Source organism: Phallusia mammillata, chromosome 2 (assembly GCF_965637545.1).
Source record: "Phallusia mammillata chromosome 2, kaPhaMamm4.hap1.1, whole genome shotgun sequence".
Lineage (NCBI taxonomy): Eukaryota > Metazoa > Chordata > Ascidiacea > Phlebobranchia > Ascidiidae > Phallusia > Phallusia mammillata.
The window spans coordinates 30,933,871-30,956,566 of record NC_137253.1 but is presented as its reverse complement, the minus strand read 5'-3'; the positions used below and the strand labels follow the sequence as shown (position 1 = coordinate 30,956,566).

The 22,696-nt window shown below is 35.5% G+C and overlaps 4 protein-coding genes across 4 annotated transcripts; 2 read left to right on the top strand and 2 right to left on the bottom strand.

The window, feature by feature from the left end:
* Nucleotides 1-1,249: 1,249 nt before the first annotated feature.
* LOC145214411 (protein phosphatase PTC7 homolog) lies at nucleotides 1,250-7,737 on the bottom strand. The gene is made up of 7 exons (XM_080082927.1): nucleotides 7,469-7,737; nucleotides 6,815-6,991; nucleotides 5,891-6,070; nucleotides 4,726-4,924; nucleotides 4,085-4,208; nucleotides 3,256-3,385; nucleotides 1,250-2,905 (listed from the first exon to the last, which is right to left on the bottom strand). The coding sequence occupies exons 1-7, from the start codon at nucleotides 7,683-7,685 to the stop codon at nucleotides 2,853-2,855; spliced, it is 1,080 nt and encodes a 359-aa protein (XP_079939053.1). The 5' UTR covers nucleotides 7,686-7,737; the 3' UTR covers nucleotides 1,250-2,852.
* Nucleotides 7,738-8,833: 1,096 nt separating this feature from the next.
* On the top strand, nucleotides 8,834-12,397 carry LOC145213648 (lysosomal phospholipase A and acyltransferase-like). The gene is made up of 7 exons (XM_080082008.1): nucleotides 8,834-9,050; nucleotides 9,320-9,447; nucleotides 9,594-9,798; nucleotides 10,337-10,433; nucleotides 10,574-10,697; nucleotides 11,111-11,258; nucleotides 11,685-12,397. The coding sequence occupies exons 1-7, from the start codon at nucleotides 8,963-8,965 to the stop codon at nucleotides 12,131-12,133; spliced, it is 1,239 nt and encodes a 412-aa protein (XP_079938134.1). The 5' UTR covers nucleotides 8,834-8,962; the 3' UTR covers nucleotides 12,134-12,397.
* A 119-nt stretch (nucleotides 12,398-12,516) lies between these two features.
* LOC145213647 (uncharacterized) lies at nucleotides 12,517-15,788 on the top strand. The gene is made up of 3 exons (XM_080082007.1): nucleotides 12,517-12,754; nucleotides 13,103-13,277; nucleotides 13,791-15,788. Exons 2-3 carry the CDS (start codon nucleotides 13,157-13,159, stop codon nucleotides 15,218-15,220), a joined length of 1,551 nt encoding a protein of 516 aa, XP_079938133.1. The 5' UTR covers nucleotides 12,517-12,754; nucleotides 13,103-13,156; the 3' UTR covers nucleotides 15,221-15,788.
* On the bottom strand, nucleotides 15,777-22,005 carry LOC145213646 (melatonin receptor type 1C-like). Its single transcript, XM_080082006.1, has 7 exons — nucleotides 21,719-22,005; nucleotides 20,353-21,068; nucleotides 19,777-20,067; nucleotides 19,111-19,247; nucleotides 17,865-18,030; nucleotides 17,314-17,410; nucleotides 15,777-16,624 (listed from the first exon to the last, which is right to left on the bottom strand). Exons 2-7 carry the CDS (start codon nucleotides 21,029-21,031, stop codon nucleotides 16,420-16,422), a joined length of 1,575 nt encoding a protein of 524 aa, XP_079938132.1. The 5' UTR covers nucleotides 21,032-21,068; nucleotides 21,719-22,005; the 3' UTR covers nucleotides 15,777-16,419.
* Between the last annotated feature and the right edge of the window lie 691 nt (nucleotides 22,006-22,696).

The following is a 22,696-nucleotide window of genomic DNA, read 5'->3' as shown; positions in this document are numbered from 1 at the left end:
CCTGGAGTAAAGACGCAACTTATTAACTTTATTCGCTCCGTCAGAACTGTGATGAGGGTTCCACTTATATTTATGAACTGCGTGACAATATTCTGCTTGCTCTTGTTCGGATGATTTTCATCTTTACTGTTGTTTCAAAGTTTTACTTTTTAGTAGATGTTTCAAGAGTTTATTGGACTAAAATTAAAGATTGTTGTGGACTTCAATTAGACACGGAAGTAATAGAAAACTATGAATTATGCTGTTTATCAAAAGCTGCGTCAATATTTCAACAATGCAGCTTCATATAATATTAAAAGCTTAAGAAAATGCAATCTTTGAAAGTGCAATATAGTGATTACAAAAGATATGATTTGCATGTGTAATTAAGAGTTCACTAAGATTTGCAAATACAATGTAGTCCTTTAAAAAAACTTAACTGTTTTATGTAAATTAAGTGTGAAATAGGTAAGATCAAAAATATACTGATGTGTGCTTCTAAAAAAACACTGTTTTGCTGAAGCTTCCTATTAAAGGTTTTGCATCTTGTGGACAGGTTTTCATTGTAGCAAAGCCAAAACTGCTTGTGACAAAGTAATTCTTAGTTTTTCTGAATTGTGAGATGACCAAGGGTGAAAAAGTCGAATCATAACGCCGAAAGATTTTTTATGATTTTTATGAAGCTTAGTCATGCACTCTGCAGGTTAAATGATCTGTTTGCCTTAAATGAATAAGCATACAGTTTTACACTTAAAACTTTACTGTAACTGAGATTACCAGACAGAAAGTTGCTAAACACAAATTCTGTAAAATATAGAAAACTTTAACAGTGCAACCACTTTTTTTTATCACATTTACCTTTTTAGCCGGTGATGTAATTGATGCAACAATAAGGGACATTTTGGCAGGTTAAGAGATTGAAAATCATGGACAAGAAAAATGTAAATTTATATTTTTAAGAGAATAAAACTGTTTCTAAGTGGTGTTCCATATTTTATCATATACAAACAGAAATTAGTCACACTTACATAACCCACCCTCAGTATCCTCATAACTGATGTGGCACATCTATGTACCGGAGTTGTGAGGGCTACTTCAACAAAAACAGTGTTTGCTTTGGCCAGGTGTTTTAAACACAATAGATGGATCATAAAATTCTTGCATTGAATGTAAAGTATACAACGAGTACAGAATCAATATGTAAAACTTCTTTGTTACACGGTGTCATGTTATTCTTATTCACTGATCCCATACTCAAAACATCACAAAATCACTGAAAAGTGGTTTATTTGGAAACATTCCATACTTTACAAACAGTTTTTCAAAGTGAGTTGCAATACACAAAGCACGAATCTAAAACAATCAAGAACTAAATGATGGTGGAATAGCTGGCTTCAATTTTGCATGTCCACAAACTCAAAAAAGAACCCAAATTGGGATATGTATGAATTACATATGTATCAATAATTATGAAAGCATTTCTAATTCACAAACAATTAAATTAATTTGGATTATTTAAAGCAACATTACTATAAGAACGGTTGCCCTAATTGAGGTATCAATGCAAGCTGAAAATTTGTGTGAAGAACCAGTTGTGTAATATTTTGTGAACGACAACACAGAACTACGCAGGTCGTCATCAATATTAGAATATCACACTCAACTTCACAGTGTAACGGCACAACACACAAAGGGTTTCATGTTAAAAATCAAACCACACAACATTTGCCGCTTGAATCAAAATCAAAAATAGTCACGTTTATGCCTTTATGACTAAAACAGCATATGTTTTGCCAAAATATCAGTTAGTAATTGTACTACTGAAACTCTTGCAGTTTTGTACAGATACAATTTTTTTTCTTTATTAGGACACTTAACCATATATGGACAAATGTGATCTCATTTAATTTTGTGACCTTTTTTTAATCTGCAAGTATTTTTGTGGTTCTCTTGGTGTAAAGAAATAATAAACATCAACAAAACGATCAAATTGCCAAAATAACCCTAAAAGAAAACAATTTTTCTTTTGAAAATGAATGTTACGATTGCACAACAAACACTTGACCTATAGGTTATACAATGTGGTCAAGAGCCAGAGCTGTCTTGAAAATCAGACAGTTGTGTTAAGTAAATGTTATACACCGGCATACAGAAAAGCAGAGCTTAATTGCTAAGTTGTCACCAGCTAGAAAGCAAGAGAAACAATAAGAAAACAAACAAACAATATGAAACGTACACAATAAAACAATATGGGATAAACTAGGTGTGTCGTTAGCTTACAGCTAGTGTAACAACGTTTTCTGCTTCAGAACAAGCTTTAAGGGCAGTGTTGCTATTTTTGTGATATTTCTGATTGTTTTAACTAGAAGGAACAGAAGGTCTGATAAAAAATGTGTTCAGTCAAAAACAATGATTACGGTTTTAAAAATTAAAAAACCTATAGGGGACCAAACGTCTACCACTAGATAACAAGACTTCCCACTAACTGATTAACCCACTTTATGTTATATTAAACCAAATACACAGCTACCATTTACTAGGATGGAATGAATACCCAGTTTCGTATTTTACAAACCCCACTACGTTTTTTTGTAACCCCTCTTTATTTGTCCTTTAGGAATAGAAAGAATAAGCGAGTATGTTTCTGCCATATTTCTTACTTAATGTCTGTGCACCCAATTGTACCTTCTGTTTTTAAGTGGCAGGCTGTGCAACATAAGCTTTTGAAAAGAGCAGAACAAAAGAAAAAAATAATTAAAAAAGCGCCTGCAGACAGATAAACCATCCAATGCCACTTGGGTGGCAAGAACCTTTCACGGCGAACTGCCTGTCCAATGTTTCAAACATGAAAACTTGTTTGATTGAAAGTAAAATCAATCCCCAGTGACCATAGATAGCAAAACTGTTATATCGTCAGGTTTTCCACCTGTATAACAAAAAGTTGCAGGATTATGAAACATTATGGATGATTAGAAATCTGCACATTGCCAAAAATTCAACACATTTCACAGCATCATCAGCAATAAATTTAGACCAACTTTAATCAGACAGCCCAGTTTTTTGCACACGTACGTATAGGGTTTGGCTATGGTGCGAAAACAGTATTTTACTTATAATGGCCACTGTAGGAATGTAATTGTTTAGACTTTACAGGCAAATTACATGGCACTACCCAAATTAAGTAACAATTTTGGATGTTGGTTTAATCCTGGCACCAATACATTCTACCACATTAGCCTGCAAATAATAAATGACTGTTGGAAGTATTAAACTGACCTATAACATTCATTCCACTCCTTCTGGCTTGTTTGGCAAATGGGGAAAGGTAATCTGGATCAAATGAAAGATCTCTTGCATGTTCAGCAATACTCCAAGCTGTCTGTTTGATGCTTTCATACTTGTTATCCTGAAAAGCAAAAATTTTAGTAAAACTATGCAAATGTCACAACATGCATTATGGAGCAAGTAAAGTTACACATATTTTTAACAAATACAAATAACTTTGTTATCTACTAGTCCAGGGGTCGACAACCTTTTAGGCGACGCGTGCCAATTTACTTGTTATTTCCTTGTGGTAATGGCTTCGCGCGCCGACGTTTTTCTACATAATAGTGGTTCATGCCAGCAGATAACAATAATAAAAAGAAAGCAGAGTGTTTTGTACATATACGGCTGAATTTTACAACAATGGCATGATAAAAACTATGAACAAGCAGTGTAACAGGTTAAAATGTTACTCCAATATAAACAGGCAAATCGGTTGGCGTGCCATGAAAAACCACCTCGCGTGCCAACCTTGGCAAACAATGATAGCGAATATACAGTTCATTAATCAGTTGATAAAACCTTGATTAATCAGGGCCCATCGGACCATAAAAATTGTCTGGATTAGGCAGGGATCCAGATTAACCAATGTTGATTAGTTAAAGCCTTTCCACATTACAAATCATTTGAATTAGGCGAAGATCCGGATTAACTGATTCCAATTCAACCAAGGTTTACTGTTATATAAATACTTTTACCTTCCAGCGAGCATTAGTAACAAAATTTGTTAAGTAGCGTTTTGGAAATAAACTAAGGAGGTGGTTTTATGAAAATCTTCTACCTTAAGTTCTGATAACTTCTTTAATATTTCGCTGTCAGGCATGTTGTCGAACAAACCATCAGTGGCTGTCAAGATTAAATCCCCCAATTGAAGGTCGAAGGTCGCGGTGTCAGAATCTTCAGCTCTGTGTAAAAGTAAGAGTTGACATTACTGCTGAAAACTACTGGTTGACATGAAACTCCCAGTTGTATACAATGCCTCATTAATTAAATTGAATCTTATTAAACCATGTGAAAATGGATGAAGTATAGTAATATAGAAGCAAGGCAGACAATTAATCCATCTATAAAACATAATTAATCCATCAAGAAACACTACATACAGATTTGAAAAGTAATTTATTTATAAACATAACTGCCAAAGTACTGGTGTATACAATCTCTGTTGTCATCATCAGTGCAGCTCGATTGACAACCTGCACTGATGATGACAACATATATTATTGAAACGTCTGCATGATGTATTTCACACACACCAACACTTTGGCAGTAATGTTTATGAATAAAATAATTCATCAAGTTAAGATAATGAACTATTAAATAAGACTAGTTGCAGTACTTTAAACCCACAAAGGAACATTAAATAAGTTCTGGTGCAATTGAAGTAATATTTAGTCCGAAAAGATATTAATAATGTTGTACCTGTCATGAACCATTTCAGCCCTGCTATCTTCAGGCGTTATGGAAAGTTGATAAGGCGTATTAAAGAAGTGTTGCTGTTCAATAGAGCGATGCACCACTTCCCCCTTTCTAACCACCCTAAACCCCGAATCACCAAGGTTTGCCGTGTGCATTGTCTGCTTGCTTTTGTCCACAATCATAATGCAAGCTGTGCTGCTGCCTGTTATGTAACATTAAGTTCATGAATTCAATGTATTCATTAAACATGTAAAGTAGAAGTAGATTTAATAGCATTTCATAATGGCAACCTAACAGATAAGTAAGACTTTTTATATTTAAAAACGCACATAGACTGTTCAAGTTTTCTTGCTGGGCCATCAGAATATAATGAAGCGCATTAAGTTTGGCCTAGGTTGTAACTTCCAAATACTAATGGACATAAATGGCAAGGCAGGGTAGAACTGCTATTCAAGGGTTAAGTGGTGATATGCCATTACACCCCGCCATGGTTTGTATGCCGCGTAGACAGGAAGGTCGTTGGTCATATCCCATGGAAAATTGAGGCTTAAACAAACTACTCATAACACCCCAGCCTGTGGGGCAATATTAAGGGGGATGCATACAAATGTGGAAGCCAGATATATACAAAGTATGAAACTTTAATCTGTAGAAAGTCCAACATATTTTACCCGAAATAGCTTTATGTATTCTAGGTGAGCAATTTAATACAACAGGAAATTACAGCATAATATGTGCCATCGGTGGGTGGTGATGCAAAAACACAACAACAATACATAAGTGATGTCACAGCTTGACACAAAGTGCATATGACACTTTGTGATACAAAGTAACGCACTACCGGTAGCAAATTGTAACAAACAGTGGTGGCCTAATTAAAAGTCTTGGTTATTGGAAACCATGCTGCTACAAGTACAAGGTTGAAACCCAGGCATTAACATGAGAAAATACAAAAATGTGTTTTTGAGAATTTGCATTCTAGTTGTTTGTAAAAATAATATTACAAAATGAAATTTATAGGCACATTATTTGGTGCATGTCCATTTTAGTACATCAACACTAATTATAACAGTTCAACATTTTGTTAAAGGGCTAAAAATACCGTCATTTAGCATTCAAGGTTTTTGCCAATAAAAAATAGTACCAGCAAAATATTTCTATAACTTACCAACTAATGGCTTCTTGTCCTCAAGAAGTTCTTGATATCCTGAAGCAAGCAAATCTGCTGGTTGTTCAGGCAGAAATCGACCAGTTTTGACCAACATTTCACAGGCATCCATTAGTTTTTTAGAAAATAATGATGGGTCAACTCCATAGGCCCTCCATCCTCCAACTCCATCAGCCACACCTGTTCATAACAATTTGTATTTAAAACATGTATATACTGTTAAATATCTTGAATTTGTGTATATCATGGAAGGACCGTTTGCACTATAACTAGTTGTTTGTTTTCATATGCTAATATACTAAGCAGTTTATTCATTTTGTGTCGCACTTTTTTACCCAGTTGCATGCCTTCTGTCGTTTTTATTTCTTATAACCTGATGATGACAATATTTTTGAAACGTCGTTATGTTTTACAAAAATATACTGGCTCTGATTTTTTTGCTCAGTTTATTCATTGTCCTTGACAGATAACAAATTGAAACCTTAAATCTTTTACTGATAACCACAGTTGTGAAACAGTCTGATAAGTTTTCTTGTCAGTGGACCATAAGCTTTTGATCCATGTTTGGTGGCCCTTTATGGTTACCACCTTAAGGTAACACTGGTATATCACTTAATATTTTAACACTCTTTAATAATGCAGCATAAGTGACAATTTGTCCTGGACATTAACAGGACACCTATGTGACCTTGAAGATACAAATTTAGAAGCACTGTTTAGCAGTACTTTAAGAAAATGTTTCTGTTCAATAGAGCAAGCACAACTTCGCCCTTTCTAACCACCCTAAACTCCAAGTCACCTAGATTGGACATGTGCATTGTTTGCTTGCTGTTGTCCACAATCACAATGCAAGCTGGTATATCAACAATTTAGAAGCACTGTTGATATAAACATTTCCCTAAATATTACCAAGCTAACATTTACCCCAAACTTCTGATGCCTTGTGGTAGGAAATGAAACAAGCATCATCCCCAAATACTCGCTTGTCAAGATGTGGCACAGCCGCTGGGGGGACCCTCCTGCTGTTTTTAGATGGGGAATCAAGTTTTGAAAAACCACATGCTGCTGACACAATACGACATGGAAAAGGTTGAGCAGGTGCTGCAAATATACAAAGGGTTAATGTTCCTAATTCTTCAAATTATTAGACACATCATTTAGCTACCAATTCAAAGGGACTTGCCTAACACTAGTGTTGGTTGTATACATTACACTTAATAAACCAAACACATATATATATAGCTTAAAAGCACTGTACCACTTATGTATGCATTGCTGTCTTTTCTTGCACAACTGCAACAAATATTCTTGAAGGTGTAAAACAAATTTGAACAAAAAAAATGTTTTAGATGGTTATTTTTCCAGTGGTACTAAATACCACATGATACCGCATGTTATCACATGGGTTTGTAATTAAAATAACACTAGAATTTGGTCTAATTAACCTTGGAGGGGCTTGTATTCTCACATTTCACACACCATGCAGAGTACTCTAAGCGGAATACCATGCAGTATTATGCAGTATTTAGTACCATCCCTATTTTTCCATCCAATCTCAACGAAAAAAAAAATCCTTACCTGTGGTTGGTGAAGAATGAATTTCTCTTTGTAAAGCTCTGCGAGGAAACACAGACACAATAGGAATATGTTCGAGATCTCCCGGACACACTGAGTTTACGAGTGCTCGTGCCACAACTCGCCCATAGTTCATCACAGAAAACATTCTACTTAGAAACAGTGGTGGCTGCAAGGTCGTAAAAAGCCGACCAAGCTTAGAATGAAAATTGACAGACATAAAATCAACCCCTTAACCTATGTCAATCATCCCTGAAAAAAAGTAGTTTGTTAAAAATACTGTTTGCTTGTCTGAGCAAAAAAATGTCTACTCTTATTATAGGTATTGGGACCTAATTAATGGTAAAATACAGGTGTACATGACAATGCTAAGACCTTTGAACTTATTTGTCACCAAACCAGTCCAACCCATCACATTTAAACATATAATTTGATTTTTTTGAAGCAAACTTTTGTGTTTGAGCCTGCAAAACGTGTTAAAAAATAAGTTTGTTAGTCGCAAGAGGTAAATCCACTGGTCAACCAAATGATGTTAAAGACACAGGCAATAGTTGCTTGTGAAATTTTAACAAAGTCACACAAAACTAAAGCCTTGAATTATATGATGCAAAAGTAGTAGGAAAAACCAGAAAGAAACCAGCCAACAATCACAATATCTCTGAAATCATAACCAACATCAGAATAAAATTTTGACACAATACCTATTCTTCTCAAAAAACAAAATCTGGTGTTGGACATACTTTGCTGTTCTTTGGAGTAACAAAACAGCATTGAAGACTATTACACAACACCAATTGGAAGACGATTACGGACAACTTAATTAAAATACATAACATCTTAAAATTTAACACAATTTAGAAACTTAAACACACTATTCTAAGTTTTTAAAGTAATGCAGTACAAAAGCTATAGACGACAAACGTTGAACGGTAAAAAAAAAATAGCTCGATTACTTAACAACACTTAAAATGCTTAACGTTTTACATTTGCACTAACACAAAAACTTACAAACTGCAAGTTTAAACAAACAATCAATAAAAGCAAGCAGCTCTTTTAGAAAACCAATTAGTTGCCTTCTTTTGTTGTCGTTTTTTTTACTTCCCAGAGCAGATGTGAAATCAAAGTCACCTTCACGCAGTCACATAGAAATCATTATTATTTGTGCATACATTATGGACATTATTTTCTTTTTTTCGGTTAGTTATGATTTTCTTGTTGTTAATTTCGTAAAAAATAGAGAAAATCGATCAAATTTGTTACATCTTTCTGGGAAATTCGATTTTCTCTTTTTCGTTGAGTTTTGGTGGCAAAGATTTTTTAAAATTTCATTTAAGAAAAAGTACTTTTTTCTTTTTTGTGCTCCCCCGGGAAAGCGTATTTTTGTTGCCAGAAGAAAGGACAGGCACTTGCGGTCCTTTTTCACTAATTTCAGCACTACAGTGCCAGAATAGGGAATTCAATTGCTTCTACAACGTGTTGTGCCTAAAACAAAAAGTCATGAAACAGCTTTGGCTATTAGTTATTCTAATTATCGTCATCTGCCACGGCCAATTATCCAAGGCGAACGCAAGGATAAGACGAAAGGGTAAGTTTTACGTTTTTTGTGAAGTAAATAAATAGCGACACAAAGCTGTGTGTACGGTATTTTTTTAAACAAAGCCGATTCATAGCAAAAAAGCGCATAATAAGGACAGGGAAACAACTTTTGGGATACTGTGTTTCTGCATGGTAGGCTACTGTGTTTGTTTCTTTTTCTGTTCTTTTTTGATGAGTAAGCTGCTAAGGAATTTGGCTTACAAAAATCTAGTTGCAAGCCCTATGCTTTATTGGTGGTTAAACTCTTATATTAAACAGGTCCGCCCGTAATTATTATCCCGGGAACAGGAGCAAGCATTATCGAAGCAGAAGTAAAAAGAGAATCCGATGACGGAAGCGGATGTCCACGACACAAAGACTGGTTCCGAGCATGGCTTAACGTTAAGGTAAAATCAATATTCCCTACTGTATACACTTTTGTAAGCCATATTTGACACATTAACTTAAATGGAATGTAACGGTCAGTCACTTTTATGCCATGGCCAAAGCCAGATTGTGTATCAATTTGTTTATCATGCAAAAAATTCTCTAGGAAATGTTTCCCACCAGGCTCCCCTGCCTGATCAATGACCTTCGTTTGACCTTCGACCCAGAGACAAACATCAGTAGTGCTCCAGCCGGCACTCGGACTAGAGTGGTTGGGTTTGGAACGGCAAGCTCTGTAGAATACATGGACCACAGTTGGCTCGCATATTTCCTATTTAACATCGGTACCAACGCGGCTGCTTTGATAAAAAGTAGGTTGGCAAGTTATAATGCTTAAACGTTGTTGTTCTTTAAATCCTTTGAGATTGCGGTTAAAAGTGCTGAACTGTTTTGCCCTCAAACATTTCTCCCTGTTGTAAACCTCAGGAGAGATTTTTTTGCCGCTGTATTTGCTGCTAAGTTGTTTTAGCAGAACCTGTTTGTGCAAACTAGGCCAGAGATCCTGCCATTAGAGACCGCATTGGCAACGCATACTATACTTGGTGTTTTGATGCCAAACTTCAAATTATACCCCAAGGGACGGTTTTACATGTAGTCTCTCATTGCTGAAATAAAAGCTATATTATATACTATATTATTATATGATAATAAATACTGCTGATAAAAAAAGGAATGTGAAATTGACCACTGACGAATAATATTTTGTTTTTGAAATTTTTTGCTAACTGGCTACAAACGCATGGGGATTTGTGCGTTGCACTTATAGCAGGTTTCATGCACATCATCCAAAGTACGTTGTTGTTTTTAAATGGGGTTTTATGTTTCATGTTTTTTTGTTTATTTTGACAGGGCTTTTACATCTGGGCTATGAGCGGGACGTATCCATCCGTGGTGCTCCGTACGATTTTCGTTTCAGTATGGGATCAGATGTAAACTACTTTCAAAGGTTTCAGATTTGTTTCTATACATTTTTATACCAAAACGTTTAAGCATTCCTAGACATGTCACCCACAGTATCATAACTAGCTAAACATATTTTAAAACCGCTTTCAAATTACCTTACTTTGTTTCTTGCTTTGCAAACAGATTGAAACTTCTTGTTGAAGAAACGTACCACTTGAACGGGGATTCCCCTGTATCGCTAATCTCTCATAGCATGGGAGGATTATATTCAGTTTGGTTTCTAAATCAACAAACCAAGGAATGGAAGGTAGGACATTTGTTTAACCGATAAACTCTTAAAAAATCTACAAAACTTTCAAATCACAGCTATACCGTAAAATATGCGAAACCCTGGGGCTTTATTTCACCAGAAGAACCTGCATAACCACCGCTTTTGCAAGTGGGTGTAGCCAGCCAGTTTGTTCGGTCCGTTGCGATCCCAAGGCAGAACATACCCTGTATAAAGAACTCAATCAATACTCAAATAACAGAACACAAGCGTTAAACAGTAACAAATTTGACAAATTGACAGTACAATTAAATTGACTCAAAAAAATTCCTTTCGAATCCATTGTCATCTTTTTGGCATCACTCTTAAATTTTCAAAAAAGTTTACCTTCGAAAGTTTAAAATCCATAAAGTTTACAAAATAAATTTTATTGTCTGCTTTTCAATTTGCAGGACAAGTTTATCGACTCTTGCATCACCGTATCTGCTCCCTGGGGAGGATCGGCTGCGTCGCTTCTCTCTGTGACGTCAGGATACAACCTTCACATCAACTTTGTCGATCCGCTAGTGGTCAGGAAAGCGCAAGTCACCTACGAATCAAGTAATACATATGTGATAATAACTTACAAACCAATTTCGCAGAACAAACGTTAGTGCCATTTTTTACTTGCTTTCTACATATAAAATATCACACCTTTGTGCCTTTCATTGCATACATGTGCATTATTCTTTAGTTTTTGTTAACAATCAAAAAATGTTGTCAAGCTTTAACATTTTTTCTCACAAAAGTCAAACATTGCTTAATAAAGCAGAAGCCCATCGAACTTGTTAACTTTAGTCATACAATACAACATAGGCTACGTTTCTGGGCAATATTGCTTCTTATTGTTGGAGAAATAGTTTAAATGTTGGTGGAACATTTAATTGGTTAAGCTGGTTAATAATTTAAGCTTGGTTAAGAATTAGATGTTAAAAACCAATGCTTTAGTTTTCGACAATATTTTAACTTGCATTTCTTGTTCTAAAGCCTACTTGATGTTGCCTAGTCCGCTAATTTGGAGCAAACCGCTGGTTTACACTGATGACAGAAACTACACGATGACTGCCAACGATGTTTCAGACATGCTTGAGACTTTACGGGGATCGTCGCAGTTATACCGGCATGTCATGGAGATCAACAGCCTTACAAGACCGAGTGTAATGCCTCCACATCCAGGGGTTCCTACATTCTGCCTACATGGTGCTGGGATATCTACAGAAAACGAATTGCATTTCGAGGGCCGCAACTTCGCTGATGAACAGCCTAAGGTGGTTTTTACCGATGGCGATGGTACTGTAAGCCGGGAAAGCTTGTCTGCTTGTAATCAGTGGCAGGGCGATACTGTACACGTACAAAAAGAAGGCGTTACACACGGCGCCATGTGGTTAAGCGAAAGAGGTGTTGACGAAATTCTCAACGCTTTGTTTCGAAAGTGACATTTTGCTTTGCATAAGCCTATCAGACTTTCGGTTTTGCCTTTCGTGCAAATTTCAAATTTTGTTTTACATAAACCTGGTTAGACATTTGCTATGCTGTTGCTTTCGGTATAGAATACTACATGTTTAATAAAGAAAGCCAATAGCAAATAAAACCGAAGCCGTCGGACTTAAGGAGAAAATACATTTGTCTTGCTTGCGATTTTAATGAAAAAAACATCGCTGGTTCACAAATAAAAATGATATTAAAAACGTATCTTGACATTTATCTGTAATGAAATAAGATTTGGATTATTTGAAAGTGTGATATTTGAAAGTATTCTAAAAAAGAGGGGAAATAGGTTGTTAGATTATGGGAATTTCCCGCAGTTAGGAGGAATTATCGACATGTGTATTGTGTAGAAGTAGAATGTCAAGCATTGGCAGCAAAACATTTAATTTGCATTGAAATGTTTTCGGACCTAATCTAGTTGCTACGGTGGTGTGAAATATCATGTTAAATTAGTGTTGAATAAAACAAAAAACAGGTCATCAACTATTTATGTACGATTTGCGAAAATTCAACACAATTTGAATTTAATATTGTTTGTTTTACCAAACCATTGACAGACCTGGATTCTGGTAAGATGAATCTAAATGATAAAAGTGCAGTAACTTATGTCATATATTGAAAAAAAACTTAAAAGTTCATTGATGTAAATTATACATTGGAACACTAAGGATTATAACGTCGCAAATAGACAGAATAAGCAACATGCTTTATTGTTCAAAAATTTTGGCAAATGTTCATGCCATCATCAGTGATATTGCTTTTTACATCTATTTGGGCAATTATTTTAATCATTAAAAATAGGATTCATATTTGTAAAAATGACATAAAAATTTTGACATAAATTGGCTTGTTGTAAAATCTTGTGTATTTTCCACAAAGTTTTACACAAATTTAGAAATTGCATTTTCTCTTCTTAGATTTAAAATTTTGTGTGAAGTCAAACCATCATTCAATCATTGAATTAGCCCAAAATGGACATTCAACCAAATGTTGTTGCACAAAACAGCAGCATTCTATCAATTGTCAAATTGGAAAATATTAATGGCATTGAAATGGAGTTTGACAAAACAGGGCAAAATTCCTCACCACAAGGTAAGTTTTGTTTATGCTTTCTTGTCCTAAATGTTGCTGGATATTTTCTTTTTAAAAATACAATTGCAAACTCCTATTACAGACTGTGTAGTAAATTACATAATCATAACAAGTCACCAGAGGATAAGTCTAAATGATTGTGACAACAGTTGCATATGATAACAAACATATTGGACTACTTCAGGCCAATAAGACTTAACATAATCCACTCATAATACATGCTTTAGAAGCAGAAATTCAAACACAAATTGTATTTGTAACTGTTTACCAAGTGCCTGTACATTTACCCAGATATATATATTACAATTGAATATAGGTTATGTTTTATTGAACTTTTTTGTTTAATGTTAGGCTTTGATATTCATGCTGCCTTATAGTACTTTTGTACTGTTTAACTATTTTGTGCTTTAATATTTCTATTTATAATTAATTTAAAATTTATATATACACAAAAACAAACATTAAATGACTGATAAAAGGTAATGATAAAAGATACATAACTTTTTCTTTCAGTTGAACATTTGGAGACCATTTATGATCGAATAAAGAGATCTAGACGGACGGTGAAACCAAAAAATCTGGACTTTTTTGAAGATAACTGGTTTGTTGCGAAGCACAAGACAAAGTTGGATCACAAGAAACAGTCAGAACCACCAACAACGCAGTTTAAAAACAAGGTAGTGGATTCTGCCAAATTAAAAAGTAAAACTGGAAAGAGTCATGTACCTGCCTCAAACAATAATCAAAATGAGGTATCATATGCAGAAAAAGGCAAAAATGATGTTGGTAGTGTGGGGAAATTAACACCTAAGCAACCAAAAAGACATAAAAGCAATAAACTGGTTGGCAATAAAGTCAATTTGCAAAATTCTGTGACTTGCAAGACTAAAGACACTAATCAGAGAAAAACTTCAAAACCTGTGAAATGTGAACACTGTGAGTTAACATTTACAAACAAAAGTATTTTGGGTCGTCATTTGAAGACTCATCTTGAAGTGCTTGTGCCTTGTCCTAAGTGCAAACGTAAATTTGCCACCAAAAGTGGTATGAAAATTCACATGAAGTTTGTTCATCTCAAAGTGCGCCCATACACATGTGAAATTTGCAAGAAATGTTTTCCTAAGCCGTGTGTACTGAAAGTCCACCATCAAAGAGTCCACTCTGGAGAGAGGCCATACGCATGTACACAGTGTGATAAGCGGTATGTGATAAAAGCAAAGCTTCAACAACATGTAGCAGTTGTGCATGAGAAAAAACGCCCGCACATATGTAAGATTTGCGGAAAAACATGGGCTTTTCCTAACCATTTGGTCACCCATATGCGTTCACATACTGGTGAGAAACCATTTCAGTGTCATCTTTGTGAGAAATATTTTGTGACAAAACAGGACTGTCGCAAGCATATATCATCTATACATCGCAAGTTAAAGCCATACAGATGTACCGCTTGCGGTAAGGCATACGCCGCCTCCAACACTTTATCTACACATATGAAGAACGTGCACTATCCAGTAAGCGTAAAATGTGACATTTGTGACAAAGTGTTCAACACAAAGTCTGTACTGGACAGCCATATTGCCATGAAGCATAAAAACCCAAACAAATATCCATGTACAATATGTGACAAGCGGTTTGCCCAGGCTTGTCTGCTTGCAATACACATGGGTGTTCACACTGGTGAAAAACCGTACCGATGTAATCTTTGCGAAAAACGGTTTCGACTCCAAGGCATGCTCGACGAACACGTGTCATCAGTTCACCTCCGGCTTAAACCACACCAGTGTACTGTCTGCGATAAGACGTTTGCAAGAAAATACAAGGTCACCCGTCACATGGCCAGCCATTCATCGGCGAAAGTGAAATGTAAATACTGTGATAAGAAAATGAAATGGCCAAGCATTGCGTTTCACGTAAGTAAAAAACACCCAATGTGCAAAAGTTGAATGGATGCCTAAACACAGCATCAACTTCATATTTTTGTTATGCAAGTTTTGAGTTTATCCCAAAACGCGCGTTTTAGTTAGAATATACCCTTATTTCCTCAGAATGTATTTTTGTCAACGTCTTTGTAAACATTTCATATCTGTAGAAAACACGCAATGTGCAAAGGTTGAATGGATTCCAAAACACACCATCAATTTGTTATTTTTGTTCTGGTAGTTTTGAGCTTATCCAAAACGCAATTTCAACTTTTCAATAGATTGTTATTTGATCGCACTGCTTTAATATCCTTTTTTTGTTGTCCACTGGTTTGTTTTTTTCTGCAGGATAAATTTACTTTTGTCTTGTTTACGTTCTTGTAAAATTTATGTTTAACCATTAAACTTAAATTTCAGTTTTTTTAATAAGATCTAGTTTATAACATACAAACTGAGTAAGATTTGGACATGTTGTGTTGCTAGCAAATTTATTGGCCCCATTGTACACTTGCTGCTCTAAAAAAAAATTTGTTGCCTTCTGAGCATTTCCAATCGTTGAGAAAGTATTTAATAAACCGTCTTCCTTTTTCGCTTTTATTTTGTACAATTACATAAAAATTAAATGTTCAGAAACTTTTTCACCAAACACAAGTGATAGAAAACTGTTGACAAATGCAGCATAGCGAAAACTGTGAAGAAACAATTTAACGTGGAAAATAAAGAACTACTAAAATTGTTCAAAAAAATATTTAGATAGTTCAAAGGAGACATTATTTTTAGAGCGACTCTTTTTACCAGTCGCTAGGTTTTTTTACAAACATTAATAAATAATTTTTTAAGCGTAGTAATTTTTTTGTAACAAAACGCATTTCTTCTGCACTTTTGACAAACATTATACAGGTGCATGCATTAATTCAATACCTAAATTGAAGTAATAAATACACTTGCAAAATATAACGCGAAGTTTACACAATAAACAGCGCATAAATTTTTGCTTTACAGTAGCGGTAACGAAATCCACAATTTAAGTTTATGCAAAAATAATTCCTTAATACTCGACACTACTTCTCTTTTTTAAAAACGTTTAACGCATGCTTTTAAATACCAATATTAACAGTCATAAGATGGAAATGCTCCTTGGTAAGTCAAGCTCATGGGCATAATCAAGTGGCATGGTGTTTTTTACCCAAGACAATACGCGCTTTGGTAATGTTAGTGCGCCATTAGCCGGTTTTGGTAGAGTGCTTTCGGTGGCCGTTAGATGTCGTCCCAGTGTTGGTGAAACTTTCTGATGCGCTCTTGACGCGCTTTCGCTTCGACAAAACTCCTTTCTCCATTTTATATTCGGTGCAGGCTCCACAGAAGATCTCCTTGACTGAGTTTCTGAACTTAGTGTCCCTCATACTGTACACCAGGACGTTCACCAAACTGTAAAAAATACACAAAGCAATGTTAAAACTGAATTCAAATATGATTCGAGAAATTGAAGCTGATTTAATCCAACAACGACCAATTTCCACTTCAGACAAAGTGTGTCTTATTATCGTTATTTAAAGTTTTCTAATTTAATTGTCTGCCCACTGCTTCTTAAACTATATCATATTTTAGTTTTTTTTCTTGCGACTCGCTTTAGTTTTGTAACAAAATCACTCATACATAAATGCTTGTTTATTACCGTTTTTTAGAGTTCTCTATTTTATCGTCTGTCCAATGTTTCTTTAACTTTCTCGTATTTTTTTATTTTATTGCTTATGGTAACAAAATCACTCATATACATGCATGCTTGTTTGCTTTATAAAGGTTTGCAAACAAGCTTAGTTCAGGTAAGTGTGTTTTGTAATAAGTTGTGTCTGACAACGGTAAGACCTTAACAAAACATATATGCTATGCATTCTCAAAGTGAATTAATCACACTTGAATAACATTTTTGTACAAACGTTTTGTTCACTGTCACTCTTCAGGTTGTGGGTAAAATATCTCCGATTACTTTAACGTGCCATTTTGAAGTATCGTGATAAGATTTCGATGAACGCAAACTCGCACAGCCCAAATAAGTTGGAACGGTTTTGCCCTAAAGTTCACCACCCCAAAATTCTCACGCCACCCTAGCTCTGTACCTGTTTGCCATGCTGACGTAGAAGCATATGACGTAAGCGAGGTCGCTATCCAAACTTCCGGTGACGTATTGGTAAATCACGACTCCAAGGGCTGGCACTGGAAATTAAAAGAAAATCGTGAAATAATAGGGTAAAAGAAATCAAACGCTACAAACTTTGTCTTTAAAGTTTATTTTTATTATTTGGTTTCTTTTATTTTTTATCATTTTTTTTACTTTTTTATCGTTAAATATATGGGCATAAATGTGTTTGCCGACGCAAGAAATGACAGAAATTAACATCCTGTGTACAACAATACAATGAAAAATATCAATTCAAATGTTAGTATATCATATTAACAATGCATTCACTATGTCCAAGCACTTAGAAAGTTATATTTTTGTTAATTTGTCAGTGTTTTTTCGAATAATGGTCACAAAACATAAAATTTTATTGCTGTTTTTTCTGTACAGTTTCATTTTTGCTTGGTTTTATTTTTTTCTGAAAGTTTTTAATGCGGACATTTCCACGAGGCCTATACATAAGTAACATTAACAGTATTAAGTTCAAACCTGAAGTCAGGGTAAATCCAACAACCATTAAGACCGAAGTGACGAAAAATTGGATTTCTCCGTTGGTGGAATTTTCGTCTTTGGGTGCAGAGTATGAACTTCGTGCTTTAGAAGCTCGTTTCAAATGTTGTGATACAATACAAGCAGATGCGATGATCATAACCACCTGATGAAAACATACAAGTGTTTCAAAATACATGACAAATAGATGTGGTTGTTTTTTAGCAAAAAGTAAAATGCTTGTAAAATATTTGAATTAACCGTTTGAAAACTGGAATGAACGCGGTATACATCGGGACATAATAATTTTTAGTCGTGGAAGTAAAAAATTACTGAAACGCAAAATAAACCAAAGGCAACCATCTTTTGGATTATGGGCAGCAAGTTTATATACCTTTCTGCATATTTTACATTTCTGGGTATTTGCCCAAAAGATAAGTTTTTACTGGAAGCAAATAACAAATATTGGAAACATCATTTAGTTGCATGTATAGTTCCAAAATCAATTTGCAAAAAAGTATTTCTATCTGTTACTTTAAAATCGGTTAGTTGAATTTTCATCCAATTAAAGCTATAGCACGTCTAATATTAATGTACATTATCCCAAACATAGACGTAAAGTCAATCTCTTAGATCCGAGTCAGAAAACGGTTTCAGCCAATCGTCTGTTTATTTCAGCCGGTTTGACGTATATTAAAGGGATGTGCATGTCCTGACAAAAACTACATCACATTTTGTTCCTGGTTTTCGCGGTAAAGATTCGATCCTTACACGACTTAACTAAATTTAGCTTCACATTTGCGATTGAACTGTCGTGCCATGAAAATGTGAATCGCATTTTTTCGGAAAGCAACTACTTTTTCTGGAGGGTAATTTTAACGAATCTCCTTTTCTTTATTTTATTTGGGGCCTTAGTTTACTTAAAATGCCTTTAAAAGTTGGAGACAAACATAGAAACTAATAATTTTGTTGTTGTTGTTTTCAATGATAAACACATATTGGCTCTTATATAGGCTATGTTAACAGTAACTCATTTTATCATTCCAACTACACTAAAACATGCCTAAATTTGAACCATAAATTTATTGTATTTGGTGTCCTAAAAGCAATCAAAAAACTGATTCTTTTTCTTTGTCAAATTTTGTAATCGTTATTTTTGCGCATTAAAAAGTTACAGACTGTGTACACCATTGCACCTAACGTACGACTTTCACGTGATTCGTCTTGGAGTTGAAACAAAACTTACCGTAAGAAAGTAGGGAAGGAAATACATGACAGCCAGGAGCGCTGAAACCGTTCCAATGTTCGAGTTTTCAGTTTGTGATGGATAGAAAAGAAATGTGCTGGGTGAAAAACCGAACACCAGGTCACCAGGAAGCCAAGCTGCGAAAACAACAAGTTTCTTTTGTTTAGTAACGTCATTTATTACTGTTTTTATTTATGCGGGAACGCGCACACCCTCCTAGAGTACAGTGAGGGCTAGTGTGAGTAACATTAGATTTGCACGCTGTGGCTACACACCAGTTTATGCACAGCATAGATTTTCATGTGTCTGGGCACGCGCATAAGCTTCCGAAATGCACTAAATACCACTGTGAGCAACATTAGATGTATAAAAGCCGTGCTCACACAGTTTATATGGTGTATGGATTTTTATAGGCCTGGACATACACACAAGCTCCTTAAGCACACTGTAAACAACATTAGATGTACACGCTGTGGCTAAGCACCAGTTTATAGAATTAAATTTCATGGGAAACGAATATTTGCCTTTGTTTTGAAATTTGGTTGTCTTATCGTACTTAGTACCAGTGGTATCAAACTCAAGTTAACTTTACTCAATTCATTTGCTCACTAAAATAGAAAAGGCGGGCGCGGGACTTGAACATACAACCTCAAGTTCTTTACATACCTGGAACAGTAGAAGTTATAACAGCAAGGCCCCACATGACAATCAATCCGATACAGATGCTTCTTTCCCGCTGCAGCTTGTAATGAATTGGGCGAACAAATGCATACAGACGCTGTGCAGTTAGGTAGAGGAGATTGAACAATGAAGCAGTGTAAGAGAGGACGAAAAAGATTCCACCGAATTTTGCCGCAGGAGAATCACGGTATTGGGTTTGGATCACTAGGTTGTCCAGAGTAGTCGAGTTCATCACCCATGCGAAGTTGTAAGCAGGCACTATCAGCAGCTGAACGCCTAAAAAGAGAACGCGTTGGTTGAAAGATGCGTACATTTTGATTGTTGTTTTTATGTAGTTGTTACATGAAACCAATACGCAGCAATATTGTATATTTTTGTGCGTTTTCTCTTTAATATATTGACTTTTCTGGTAGGAAAGCCGCCAAAAAGGACTTCAAATTGTCAAAGACATATAATGCATGCTTGGGCGCAAGTTTGTCGAAAGAATTTGGCTGATCAAAATACACAGGCTTCGAAAAACTTCATGACCCAAATTCTGAGTGTAAAAAAAACTTAAATCACCTGTTAATATATCTGCAATGGCAAGGGAGACGCGATGCAGATCCATATTCTCGATCTTGCCCTTGCGCTTTTTGTTCCGGACCACCAGAAGAACCACGGCATTCGCAAGCAAGACGAAAACGGCAAGTATAACAACAACAGCGAGAAAGGCCGCGGCGCAGGGTTGACTGCATTGATCGCAAGATTTCAGCTCTGTACTCAAACAATCTTGTGCAGTTGACTTGGAGCAGTAAACCGGGTAGAACCGATGAATATTTTCTGGCGTTCCTTTGCTAGCCAAGGTGCTGGTAAAACCCGTGGTAACCGCTGGGGACGAAGTTGCGTTGCTTGTTGCGACGGCGCCGAGACTAGAGGTCATGACGTCATTGGTTGTTGTCTCAAGCATTGTGGTATTGCTTGAAGTCATTTGTGTTTGAGCATCAGTTGAAACAAATACAGTGCTGTTTTCTGTGACTTGAATAACCGAAGGCGTGGTTGTAAGGTCTTGGGTCATCACTGGTGTAGTGGTTTCTGGCAATGGTGACGTAACCGGTGACGTAGTAACGGGTTTTGTGGTGGATGTCAAGCTATTAAGGAACCTAAGTATCTCCTCTGGACTAAAATTCCCCCCATTTACCAAAACTCGTGGGACAACGACCGTTGCATTTTGCGGGACAACGCTTGTTGTCTGTTGCGACATTTTGAAATCAATTTGGTTTGCTAAGTTGCTGATGAAACTGAAACACGAAAAAAAATATTTATTAGGATAATACAACAACGTTTTTTACCAATTATTAATTTTTTTGTATTATCTGCTTATTTAAATTTTAAAGCACTCCAATACTTAAAATGGCAACCGTAATAAAAACCTGACATTATTGAAAACCAATGTAAAAAAGTGAGTACTTTCTTTGCATAATATCGAAGTTTAAAACACATGACCCAAAAAGTTTCTTAACACACCTACCACTGAAGTCGTTTATAACAAATGAACATCACTGCTTATATAAAAATCTAACATATCAATGCTCGCAGTGGAATTTTAAAAGCTGAATACTGCACAATTTCATCAGTGGTTATTAAATGTGTAATTTTAAAGCACTTTTATATAGTTGTTGCATTTTAAAAATAACAATCACGCCTCACGTAAGATTTAAAAAGCTAAACTGCCGTATACAAGGCTATAAACACTTTACTATAAAGTATAAACTGTCACTATCACAACAACACTTCTGTCGTAACAATAAATCATTGTCAACCAATAAGAGAAACACGCTTGAATTGTCGTGTGTCCTAAACCTTTTCTCTTATGAACTGAATCACCAATTTAAACCACAACAAATCCTGTGACACTGGCAAACCATTTAGGGGTTCCACAAGCACGAACCTTTTTTTGCGTATCTTTCTCAGAAGAACCTTCCCCCTATACGTCAGTGCATTTCTTGCAATCCCGACGTCGTCGCGAAAAATAACCACCACTCGTGCCAAGCATGACGTCACGCAAGTCGTGATCGGTGTACATGCAGTTGCTTATTACGTCACAGAGCGTTTGAGAATAATCAAAACAAGAACGGCTCCATTGTCCTCCTTTAAGTAACGTATAATTTTGGAAAGCTTTTGTGCTGCCAAAACCTATTCCAACTATATGGAAAACAATACATTGAACTTATACGCAAGGCCCTTTACATTAGGTTTCAACCTAGGACGTTTCGATAAAAGAATCACCAACAGGTTTTATTAAGAACGAGAAAACTTTAACAAACTGGCCGAAAGTTACTTGTTCAAATGTTTTACTATGTCTGTGTGGTATATACAAATATGTATATATCGGCAAATACACTGTTGACATGCAACACACATCTTTCTGTATCTATGTTTGCTAACTTTTTGCAATTAGTAAACAAACGCGTCATTGTTTACCGCCAGAAACTGGTTTCTAATTTCTGTTCATATGTAGCACTAAAACTTCATAAAAAATGGTGTCAAGTGTAAGCGATTGTTTTGAAACAAGCAATAGCCTACTATTAGGAGAAAATCAACTTACACACCTGTGTGTTATTACTGTGATGAATCAATTCTAAACTTGCGTGAGAACACCTCTTTTTCTCGCTTTTACTCATCTTAAAATCAGATTTACCCGCTTTTAAATCATAGTACTTATATGGCTAGATGTCTTCAGCAACAATAAGTATTTTTTCAGCAAACTTTTATTTATTGTTTAGAAGGTTTACGCTATCAAACATTCTAGATTATGAGAAATCTGAAACCTGCCAACTTATTATTTCAAATTTATCTGTTTTTTATTCAGACATGTTCAGAAACATATCTCTTACTTTGCTAATAGCCTACACTCATGACTGCCTCA